The sequence below is a fragment of the Pyxicephalus adspersus genome, chromosome 3 (assembly GCF_032062135.1).
Source record: "Pyxicephalus adspersus chromosome 3, UCB_Pads_2.0, whole genome shotgun sequence".
NCBI lineage: Eukaryota > Metazoa > Chordata > Amphibia > Anura > Pyxicephalidae > Pyxicephalus > Pyxicephalus adspersus.
The window spans coordinates 96,342,443-96,354,881 of record NC_092860.1 but is presented as its reverse complement, the minus strand read 5'-3'; the positions used below and the strand labels follow the sequence as shown (position 1 = coordinate 96,354,881).

Here is a 12,439-nt window from a genome sequence, read left to right as displayed (position 1 = left end):
ATATATTGCTACAAAATACAAAGCTTTCCGCCATGGTTAACTAGCACCAAAATACCCTGAATGCTTTTTGAGACTTATTTTAAAAAACCTTTAAGTGAAATAATGTAGGCAAGCAAATGTGTGTTCGGAGTAAGCCCTGCTTGTATTGGCTAATGTACTTTACACATCACTATTGTTTTTGAAAGTGACTTAATAAACTTAAAAGTATGTGAAGCACGAGTTAAATTGTCACTAGGTATGTAGGTAGGTATGTTCGCCTTCTTATTACCTTTACTGAATGCTCACACACACACAGTGGTTTTACTATTAAAGCCTAAGAAATAGTAAACCAAGCAAGTTCCTAGAAGTTTAGAAAATGATTTATGTATTACAGTAAACCATGTTACTACAGCGTGGTAATCACTGACATTTCTGTGCCATGAGCTGTTCCATTCTGCAGGTTGGAGGACTTCCTTCAGTGTTTCTCCCTGTATGTGGGTGTGTGGGTGTTCCCTTGTTTATACTGAACAGAAGGGATTCCTTTATACACAAGTACAAAGTTTATTTTCTGTTTAATGTGAAAAAGATGTAGGCAGAAGCCTAAGCAGTTAGTAATAACAATACCTGTAGATATTGAGCGAAAGGTTCTTTGAAGGGGGTTTTCTTAGTGTGGGGGTGGCTTTATATAATATGTACCATTTCTGCAGTAACTTTATTGCCACTCATATACATGAAAAATAAAATACGTACCTCATAGTACAGTGGTTACTTCTGACGAAGACAGGATGGAAAAAGTAACTGTAAGTTAAATTTCTCATATACATATTTTTATATTCTTTTTCGTTGTTTCTATTGTATTCCTCAAACAAAATGTTTATTTATGGGCACAAACAATTGAGCTCTGTCACAACTAATGCTATATCTATACATTGTGCATGTATTTGTTTTTTCTTGCCTTTTTTACTGCTCAAGCATAATACATAATATGTAAACCTACATGCAATGAATATAATATATATATATTACTTTAGTTTATTTCATTTAATGTACATTTCATTTGTGTTTTTTTAGGAATTTTTTTGTAAATATTGTAAATTTTTTATTTTACTTTTAATTTTACTGTTTGTATTTTCTTTCTGTGAAAAAAATGGAGAAAACTTTTTGGCACAATGCCCAAGAAAGTTAAAACGAACTCTTTAAAACTCGTTGAACCCGTACACACCATCGAAATCCCCATTACTTCTGCCTTACCCATTGTTGTTTCATGAAATTCTATTGATTTTTCGCTGAAATCTCAGAATTTCGAGCAAATGTCAGATCCAATGCTTTATAAATAGACCCCTATCTGTGTAAATAACAGTAAATAAGTCACAGTTATTACTTTGCACAGCAAGGAACTGTTTTGGCTTAGTAAGAGCAAAGAGAACAATATTATCCATATATCCTTAGATGTGATTTTTAACCAATTACACTAATATGTACAGACAGGGTTGAAGTAAAACCTTACATTTGTGCCTTATTATTAGACAGTATTTATATACCGCCAACATATGATGTGGTGTTGTACATTAAATATGGGTTGCAAATGACAAATAGATACTAACAATAAAGCAGGTGGGGAGGACCCTGCTCAAAAAAGCTTGAAGTTATTGTTCATTCAACTTGAATTCACTAATGTTAATAACGTTATAATTGTCCTTGTAGTTGAAATAGTGTGTAACATCAGAAGGTTTTGAGCATTTAATCATGCTCAGGGTTTTTGGAAAATAGAGTTACTAGGCTTAAGATCCTTTTGACAGATTGGTGTAGAACATTTCAATTTCTTGGGAGGCTACATTAGCTTGCAGGTTCTCTGTGAAGTTTAATTGTAGTCACTGCAATGTGCATGTTCCCTGCCTGATACAACAAATTGAATTATCTGTAAAAAGCGTGAGGTTTAATTGTAAAAGACATTAAGAAGACATGCAAATAAGTTTAGAAGTTGAATTTTTGAAGATTTTTTACGTATGGACTTTCATGCCTAAATATTAATGTGCATTGTTTGTATCAATAAATTTATGTTTTAATTATAACTTAGGTTGTCATTTGTATTAAACAATAGAAAGGGTTGTCAATTCCTGAAATTTAAAATAATTTGGACATAATAGGGGTCTGGCATCAATATATTAAAGTTACTATATCTAAAAGAATACTCTTCCTATGTATTCCTGACTTTTAATATAGCAAATTACTGAAAATATTAACTTGTGTTGATATAATTTACTTTGGCTTTCAGTGCAGCAGCAGCATTTATATATGATAATTCTAATGGCATTGCCATAATGTTGTCCCCAAATAGAGATTGTGATTTTAGTTAACAATATGTAAAAAGGTAATTGTGGTAAGTGGACCAACTAGATGTTAAGTTCCCAAGTGTAACGCTGTCATGTTCACCGCTGATAACCGCATGTCCTCCACTGAGCAAAAAAAAAAATTTTGCCCAGTGAAGTGTCTGCCTCTGTTTGTGTTATGCATAAATTACAGAGTTTAATTATTCATTATATCTAATGGCTAACCACCAGATCATATGCAGCATGCATTTTAAACAAAAATGTAAAAATGTATTCAGTTTTTGCAGAAAATACATATGTACACAAATCACACTCAATTAAATAATCCCTAAATCTCTAGTCCAAACCTAAAAACAAATTAAGACTAATCCTTGTGTATCTGCCTAAATTTTGATGGTATAACCTATGTTCCCTGATACCTGAATTCACAAAGGTACATTTTATCCTAGAACAAAACGATCAAATAAAAGCTATGCTTTTATGAAATCTATATGATTTCCAACAGTTGTTTGTAGGAAATCTGTTGCAAATCTGTTGATTTACATATATAAAAAATAACATATCATTTTTGATCTATCTAAAAATTTTTTTTTTCCCTGAGTTTGTTTTTGTTGGTTTTCTCGATCACCTTGTACTTTGGCCCTATCCTAATTATTATTGATGCTTATTCTATATTTGACTGAGATAAAAAATATCTTTATATATTTAAATATTTATATATTGTATGGTTCTTTTAATTACATCGTTACATTGAATCTTTTTCTGTCATCATATTTTTTAAAATCCAACGAGTACATTGAAAAAAAAAATTAAAAAATAGAACCAAATGACAACCCCTTCCCTGGAACTGATTTTAGGAGTCATCAATCCTCACTGTGAGTTGTGCTTTTGTTATTATTTTAGGTTAAATAATTGATATTGTCGCTATACATGTTCTTCCCTCTGTACATAGAACTTATATTGCACACCTTATCATTGTACATGATGCCTGCCATCCAAAAAATGTCTGTAATTACTTATTGTTATTTAAAGATTTTAAACTAAATAAAAGTTAAATGGGAAAAACTGAAACTAGTGCACTAAAACAAGTGTCCATTTTTTGTAGCCATCACCCACAGGAGAAGAAAACAAGTGTCTGACAAAGGGAGTAAAGATATATGAGGAAACTGTGGACTTGGAAAGGTAACTATTTTTAAAGTATGCCTATGGTAAAGAATAAATAGTAATAGAAATTGCGCCCCTGTTGTTGTAATTTTCCTGTGTTTGATTGATTTGTTTGCTTTGGAAAGCAGCAGCAACCTCAATAGAAAAGCCTCTCCTCTGCCAGCATACTGTAGAGTACTACCCTTGTTTTTTGTGGGAGCAAAGCTCTCCCAACAGAATCCATAGAGTTACAACTCCTTTGTTAAGTGAGGCTGTCTGCACATATATTTTACAAATGTACCGTGTTGCCTGAAGTACTGCTTTAATAATAATGTGTTCAAAATATGATCTAGTCTAACTTCATATATGCTTGCAAATAGGTGTGAGAGCGCTGAACTTAATGCAGATATAAGAAGACAAATTCAGCAAAAATATATGTTTCCTAAAGTAGATGAAGCTTTGCATGTTTCCAGAACTCAAAGCCTTTACCAAAGGAACTTATGTCACCATGAAATGCTCACACAGGTATTGATTTATCTTATGTGTAAAAACTCTGAAAAAGTTAGTTTCCAATTTTATAAAAGTTTAAAGTTTCCACAAACTGTACCTGTCACTTGAAGTAGTTTTATTAGCTTTGTTTTGTATTTGTTATTATCATTTATACACTGATCTGAATATAAACAAAAGTACTTATTTTTAACTAAATTTATCAGAAAAGACATTGACTTTAGTATAAACCTGGGGCACATCACTGCTAACATTTAAAAAACATTGACTATTAGAAACATCAGTAAATATCAACTTGAACAAATAGAGCTATGATTAAATCACATTAAAGCTTTTAAACACTAGAGAAGATAGACTATAATGGAAGAACCTGGTTCATCCAGCCAACGAAGAGTTTTAAAAGCTCAGGCCCCAGATGTTGCAGAAAAGATCAGCAGGATAGCATTCAGATGTCAGTATAAATAACAACTTTTTATTAAAAAAAAACTCAGAGACTGGAGTTGCTTGGAGTAAGCTCCAATACTGTAGAAGATAGGCAATCCTGGGAACATGAGTGAGACAGCAAACCTGGAATGGATCTGATCCAGGATTGAAAACATTTTCCAATTAATAGCAAATGTTTTTAAAAATCCATGCCAGATTTGCTAGATCAACCAGATTCACCCATTGATAATCTATCTTCCACAGTCTTAGGGAGCTTTAATAAATGAGGCCCACTGTATCAGTATTGATTGGCAGATGTTTTACACAGACAGTATTAGTGTACTTCAGCTAGGCAACGTGAAAGTATATATTTTTTTATTTGTTTTTGAAATTCTAAACTAGATTTCAAGAAATGCAAACTCTTCATACATAAGGGAAACATTAATTGAAAAACAAAGGTAATTTAGTAAAATGCAATTTAGATAGTCATTAACCATGGTTGCCTTTTATTTAGGTGTGAATTAAAATTAATTAACAGGAGGCACTGTCCTACAAGGCTGAAGCAAGTTCATTCTTGTGGTAAAAAAACAAAAAGAAAACAGAAAGCACAGGTGTCACATTTAATGCAAATTTATATTTGTGTAACTGTGCTTGAAGTTTTCTAATTATCATAGATCGATGTGCTTAATTGCTTTCAAAAAATGGTATACTTTTAATAATTTTTTTCTGCTACAATTTTTATTTTATTGTGTGGGCTGGTCCCATAAGAACTATTATGTAGTGAATGCTCGTTTGATAGCTATACGTTTTGAAGCTTTGCTTTCCAGGTGTTACCTTTGTAACGTGTTAAAAGGTTTATGTCTTGTGAAGGATTTATTGTTAGGAACTTTATATTTTTTAATTAATAAGCATTTAAAAACATATCAAAGCATTTTCAGCCTAGATAATGCCAAATACTTAAAGCAGTAAGTTAAAATAAATATGTGATATTAGGTATGGTCAAATTGGTGACTTGGTGGTCGGTAACTTTGTCATAAGAAAATTATCTACTACCTGACTAAAATGTGCCATTATACCAGGAAAGTTATGTGTTCCTGTGAGCCATCCTTACTTTCCCTGGTGGGCCGCAGGTCCCCAGTCTTACCCAAATTTCAGTTATGATACAAAACAATAGTAGAAGAGCTATTAAATTTATTTCTAAGATTATTATTTCTATAGCCCAAACATTCATTTTCAGGGATGATTGATGGGAAAAAGACATGATAATGTAAAAGCATATGTGGGTCAACTGTGAGAATCTGGGTAGTATTTGTCAACTATATTAGTTGATTTTACACGTTTAACATAAAAAGAAGCAGGTTCTAAAAAGTAACCGTGAAAATTTAAATTTTAAACAGGAACATTGCTTGTTTATGAACATTTTACTATTTTTGTTTTTCCTAAAATGCAATTTTGTTCCTTTTTTTAGTGCTTTATACATTTAAAGCAGAGCTAAGTTTAACTTTTTTACATTACAACCCCCTATATATAAAGTAAAAATGTAATTTTTTTTTTATTTTCCTATTTTTTTTTTTTTTTTGCTAACACCCTTTTTTTAAAAAAAATAGAAAAGGTGCAGCAGCGCCCCATTTAATTCTTGCACTCCTTCTGCACATCCTCGATCTTGGAGCATTTTTCCACTAAGGGGAAAGAGATGCTGATCTGACGCATGTGCAGTGAGAGCAGTTCTCTTTTTTCCCCTTTGCAGTGGGCTATGTCACCCAATCTTGCACCTGTGCAGTGCGAGATCAGGTGGCGAGCAAGAAGACCAGAAAAGAAGACTGAATATGGCGGTACCCTGAGCTTCCTCTGCACCAGAATGTGGAAGAATTCCATTAGTAAAGAATCTGCAGGATGAAAGGTAAGTGTTATTTTTTTTTTTTTACTTTAGTTCTGCTTTAAGACGTCAAATCAATATGTCAGCAAAAGCATACAAAGGAAAGGATACAGAAACTAGAAAAAACAAAAGAGGAGGAGAGGTAGTAGTTCTCACTGCTGTTATGTCAGTAGACTTTTAATGAATGAATGTAGAACAAGGCAATCATTACTAGGTCAGTGAAACTGACAACTTGTTATCCATTATTTGTATTTTAGACATCACTTATTTTTTTTATTTTTACTGTTTACTTATATGTATTTACACTGGTCTACCTTTTCGTGTCTACAGTGATGCTTGAAAGTTTGTAAACCCTGTCACAAATTTCTATATTTTTATAGGGTATTGAGTCTTTTTCAATAAATAATGACCAATTTGTACTGTGTTTCTCCCTTGAACTTTGTTGTTGTGATACTGGTACAATTTTGCTTTTTGTATTTTTTTGTATTGCTTGCATATATTCTATATATATATATATATGACCAAATATAACAATGTTTGTTTCATTTATTTAACTAGGCTTTTTTCATCTACATTTGGGACTTGTTTGAAAATCAGATGATGTTTTAGGTCAAATTCATATAAAATATAAAGAACATTTTAAAGGGCACACAAACTTTAAAGCACCATTGTATGTATTGTCAGTGGCAGTGAAATATGTGACTGGTCTGTAACCCTGGGAAATTCATTAATGTTTTAGATTTTTTTAGATTTTTTAAGACATACCAGCTTCATAATATTTTTATTTATATTTATTTTAAATGTATTGCCATAGTCCTCTCATCTGGTATATTCAAAGAATAACAACCACAGAATTTCATATGAATGATATATGAGAATTATACATAAGTAATATACCTTTTTAAACCAGTTCCTACTTTAGATAAAATGTGTGTTTATGTAGTCAGTCTGTGTAAAAGGATGCTAGTGGTTTTCACAATTTCTGTGTGCTCATCAGCTTCCCGTCAATAGAAAAAATACATGTTTCATGATTCATTGCATTGTATATGAAGGCTGGGAGAGTTTAAACTTGTAGTCTTAGATCTCTACAGAATTATGGGGTGGCTATGAATTCTAAACAGGGCATAAAGTGTAGCCGCAGTCATTAAAGATAAAAGGTATATATAGGAACTCACTAAACAGTGGTGTTGGAAGCTGAATACATGTGAGCAGGATAACTAGCGGCACTGCACTGCTTTTACAAAAAACACATTCAATCTATTATAATTTAGAAAACTTGATTTGTTTAAAAAAGGATTTAGCGCATTGAATTCCATATACAGTGCAAGAAAGGGTATTTCACATCACCAGCTATACAACAGCATTGTCACTTGACATAGTTGATGTTCATAGTGATAACGCGTTTCATTGACTTTATCTGCTTCATCAGTGTCAGGGTCCCTCCAGTGACTGAGGTTAGAAGATCTGAGAGACTGGCTACACGTGAGGTTATCTGACAGTCTCTTTGCTTTCACTTGTTTCACTGTTGTTGTTGGTAATGACCACACCTCTGGTCTCAGCTGCAGCTTGTTATCATTACTATTCCTCTATTTAGCCTGGCCTTACGCTTCAGGTCATGCGGTTTGAGATCGCCGCTGGAGCACGGGGATAAGGTAAGAGGGACCCTCAAAGGTACTCCGACTGTGACTCGGGATTACCGCTTTTTGCAATTTTTTCCACCCCGAGTCACACTCGGGAATACCTCTAGGGAGGTTAAGTAACTAATTTGTAATAACAGAAAAATACACTGAAAAATTCTAAATAGATAAAATATTTAGAATTATTTACATTAGCCAGTCAAACACAAATGCATAGCTTTTAAAAACAGGCAGGAGGCACAATGTACAAATCCAGTGTCTTTGTTTCTCCTCTTAACGTTACTGCTGATTATCTGTACTGTGCACCACACCATTGGAAAATCCTATGGTGACCTAGTGCTCTCAGGTTTCATGAGTCTGATCCTGTGATTATACAGGCCATGGAGTTATACTGATCAGAGTCAAACTGAAAATACAGCAAATACTTACCAGTGGTATGTATTTTAAAAGTAGATTTGCTTAAATTATGCATTTTTTGGACCTCCGACTAGGAAGTCTTCCAGAACCCCATATTTAGTCCACTATAGTCAACCCTTTCAGAAAGTGTGAGATTATGGGAAATGTGTATTAAAGCTTATGCAATGAAATATGCATTTAAAACATATATTATTTATGATCTGTTTTACCTATAAAGGGGTTTGTGTTTCTGTCTTTTTAGTCCTAAAACATACACAGTCTGTAAAATAGCATAGCCAGCTTGCTGACTAACAAGGATGAGGCTCACATTCACCTAAACTCATTCACTTAAACATCCATTTACTTATGTATGCATTTTGTCCATCACTAGTGACCAATGCATAATATCCATCATGTTTAGCCATAAGAAAAAATACAGGAAAAGCTGACAAAATCTTTGTATTTATAACAGTCTCAAGACTTGGTGGAAAGTATTAGAGAGGAAAACTGTCTGTTAAGGAAACAAAATGATCTTCTTTACAAAAGAAAAGAATACTACAAGAATGACAGAGACCATCTTAGCAAGGTAAGACAAGGTGTCACATTAAACACATGGCATATAAGTTTAAATGTGATACAGAGATAAATACAATAGACAAATTGGTTGTTTGTGCAGTCATGTAATAAATCGGGAATTTATTGGGAATTTCTTTGCAAAGTCAATTTTATTTAGCTTCTTATACACTATGTTTATTTTTTAAATTTTCATTGCAAACTTTATATGATCTATTCCATTAGCAATTTTTTTTTTACAAAAAAAGTGCCTAAGGATATTTAGATCCTTGCACTGGTGGCCAGTGAGAGAAAAAGACCCCCCCCCCCCAAAAAAAAATGGTAATTAAATAGTCATTTAAAGTGATTTGAATGAATACAATTTAAAATAGTCATCAAGGCTAATAGCTTGATCAGATGCCAGATGTCATAGATTGGTCAATCAACGGGCAAAACTTGTTGTCCTTAGTTTTTTATACATGACACCCATTAAAGTTAACACTTTGTTACCTGCAATGTATTATTTTTATTAACTTATATTTATATAGCGCATACAAATCCCTAGTCATGTCACTATATGTCCACAATCTATTAGCCCTATGGTAGTCATATGTCATTAACACAGTCCAAGGTCAGTTTTTGGGGGGGAAGCCAATTAACCTAACTGCATGTTTTTGGAATGTGGGAGGAAGCCATCACTAGTCTGATTTTTTAAGTTCTCGTAAATACATTTCTGTAGTTTTTTTAGCCATAGTATTCATTAAATGTTATTCAGGTTTACATGGCTTTAATCCAAGGAACTACAAAACAACACAAGAAGCAGTAATAATGTACTTTTTTGTATTTGTGTATTTGTACAAAGAGGAGACATAATAACATGTGTAAAAATAGTGTATAAAGGAAAACAGTTAATATTAGCACACAACATTGCTAAAATTAAAAGAGAAATCTTTAAACATGGTAGGCGGTGCCAACCAAAATCTATCAGTAAACCACAAAGACTTCCTCAGGAAACACTCTGTACTTGTTTGAAACAATCATCCCTATACACTTCCTTCATTATGTATAATCTCCAGCTTTGCAAAGCTGGACTGTTTTCCTTTGTGTTTCTCTATGATTCAGCATGGCAACCAAAGATAGCAAAGGGTACAAAGGATAAGCCTCTCATGCAAACTAAAACAAGAAAAAAAACTGAGTAAGAAAGTGAAATGTTTTCACTTTCCTGCACCAACTTTGCATTTTCTTAAAAATCTAGATTACAAAATTCAAGCAGATATTTAAAGGGGGCCTTTTAGAATGCAGACATGGTATACACCGCAGCTGCCATATTAAGGGTCATTGGTACATAGATTGATAGTTTCCTATACCAACACAGATTTTCACTATAATTTGTAGTCAACAAGTTCAGACCTTTGAGACATTCAAGGCACAAAGTGCCCAGGAAGCTCACCAAGACAGTTTGGTCTTTCTGTATTATTCTACAAACACCAGGAACAAAGTTGATGTACACCTAGAATCGCCAACAATTTCAGGAGGTCTGCATATGAGTTGTTCCTTCAAAGTGAAAACATAAAAGCAAAACATATTTATAGGATTAAAATGTTGTGTTTTGGATTAAAACATGTTATGGTTTGGCTTACAATTTCATTTGATAAAGTTGAGAACTGCAGGTTTTGGTTCCTATGACATTTTAGTGTTCATACACTAGTCAATGCAAATGTGAAAATGGCCACAGATTTTATTTTAATTCAGTGTTGTATAAAGTGAAAGCTCTGGGATTAAAGCCTTATATGCAAATCAGCATAAAGAGGGTAAAAATCCATGCACAAGAGATGGATTCATGATTTTATGTGCTGATTCCCTTCACCTACACCAGTCAACCAGCCTTGCAGTTGCTCCCCTATTTACTTATTTACAGGAAATAGGAAAAGCTCCTGAAGGTAAATCCCTAGCCTAGTGGCCATAAAACTTTGCCGACCCCTGCCTTAGAGGCACACAAAGCACAAAAAGCTTCAGAGGCTCACTAAGAGTTTGTTCCCTCTGTAATATTCTACCACAAACTCTATAGACAATAGTCTCCCTAGGTGTGTGATACTAGGTGTTACAGCAGCTTCTCTCCCTGGTCTATTTTAAAGATTTTGAGATAGACAAGTAGCTTTGGTATTGCACTTTTGTTTGCCAGACAATGAATTTAAAAAACAATCATTTGGAGTTGCATCGGTGCGCATGACTAGGCAGATGCCCATCATAGTAGCAATCTGCAGTTGCTTTGTCAAAAAAAGGCAACAGAATTGTTTATATTCAAACATTGCTTTAATAAATGGTTTCTTACAAAACATCGAATATGGTTAAAAGAGTGTATATACTATACCACTGCCAATAAATCCCACAAACCATATTTTTAACACATGTATAACTGAGTAAGTATAAATTTTACATAAGTATTGAAATTTGATCTTCATCATTACAACAATGCTCAAACATCCACTAAACACAGGCACTGTGATATTACATTTCTAAATTAGAAAACCACAAATTTTAAGAAGGAATAATAGTGTCAGATGAGCAGTCAGAATTCAGCCCTTCTAGTATGCAATTCCTGTTTTTGGTCAAAAAATTATATTTCTTTAGACAACTAGGCATTGTGGGTTTGTGTGCATTCTACATTGTATTTACATATACATTTAAAGTTTTCCTTTTTCAACATGAATAACGTAAATTGTTTCGAATATAGAGTTCTTACTCAAAGTAGGTATTTGTTTTGCTTTAGTACTAAAAACACAAAAACTGGAATTTACCTGAAAAAGTTCATGTTTCCATGATGCCATTTGACAACATTCCATGGAATTTTTTGACTTGTAAACAAACATGCTTGAGACAGTCAATGCAACAAGTTAATCAGACGAATATAGCACTTTAATAATTGAGATAGAATAAGTGCTCAGACAAATTTATTCTCCAGGTTGTCTTAGAAAAATGGGTTCCAGTCCCTTCATTTGAAATAAACAAACTAACCATCTCATCTATAATACTCTGGAGATCAAGGTTCTAGTATTATTTTCATCATAGATGTGTATGGCAGGAGAGCTGAGAAGGTTCCTGTTAGGTCTAGTAGTTATCCTTCTTCAGAAAGTTAGCATCTTCAGGAGCCTTTATGAAAGGTATTCACTTGCAGCATCAATTATTCAAGCGAAAATGTAAATGAAAGCTCAAAACATCTCAAGAACACATCCTCCTAGGGTCCAAGCCTTGGATAGAAAGATCCGGCTGATGCATGCTGACAAAGAAAGAAAAGAGAACCCTGCTCAAAAGAGAATACAATCTAAAATGTGGGGGAGAACAGTACACAATAGGATGGGACTATGGAATGTTTGATAATTAGTGATGAGTTAAAAGACAGACAAAGATGAGTAGGCAAGTTAGAAAAATGGGTTTTAAGGGCTTTTTTAAATGTGTGGAAAGTAGGAGCATGCCTAACAGGACAAGGGAGGGAATTTCATAGACAGGGAGGATAGCTCTTCAGATGTCTTAGAGCTGTGCATGGGAAGAGGTTATGAGTGAGGAAGTCATTAGAAAATCACTGGAGGAATGGAGAG

General features: G+C 33.5%; 1 protein-coding gene across 1 annotated transcript in view; it reads left to right on the top strand.

Annotated features, from left to right (window-relative positions):
• Window positions 1–764: 764 nt before the first annotated feature.
• The window catches only part of TNIP3 (TNFAIP3 interacting protein 3), a 17,390-nt gene continuing 5,715 nt past the window's right edge, over window positions 765–12,439 (top strand). The window contains exons 1-4 of the mRNA XM_072406821.1: window positions 765–779; window positions 3,415–3,491; window positions 3,833–3,977; window positions 8,764–8,877. Of these exons, the coding sequence (XP_072262922.1) occupies window positions 765–779; window positions 3,415–3,491; window positions 3,833–3,977; window positions 8,764–8,877 (351 nt within the window). The remainder of the gene's footprint in view (window positions 780–3,414; window positions 3,492–3,832; window positions 3,978–8,763; window positions 8,878–12,439) is intronic.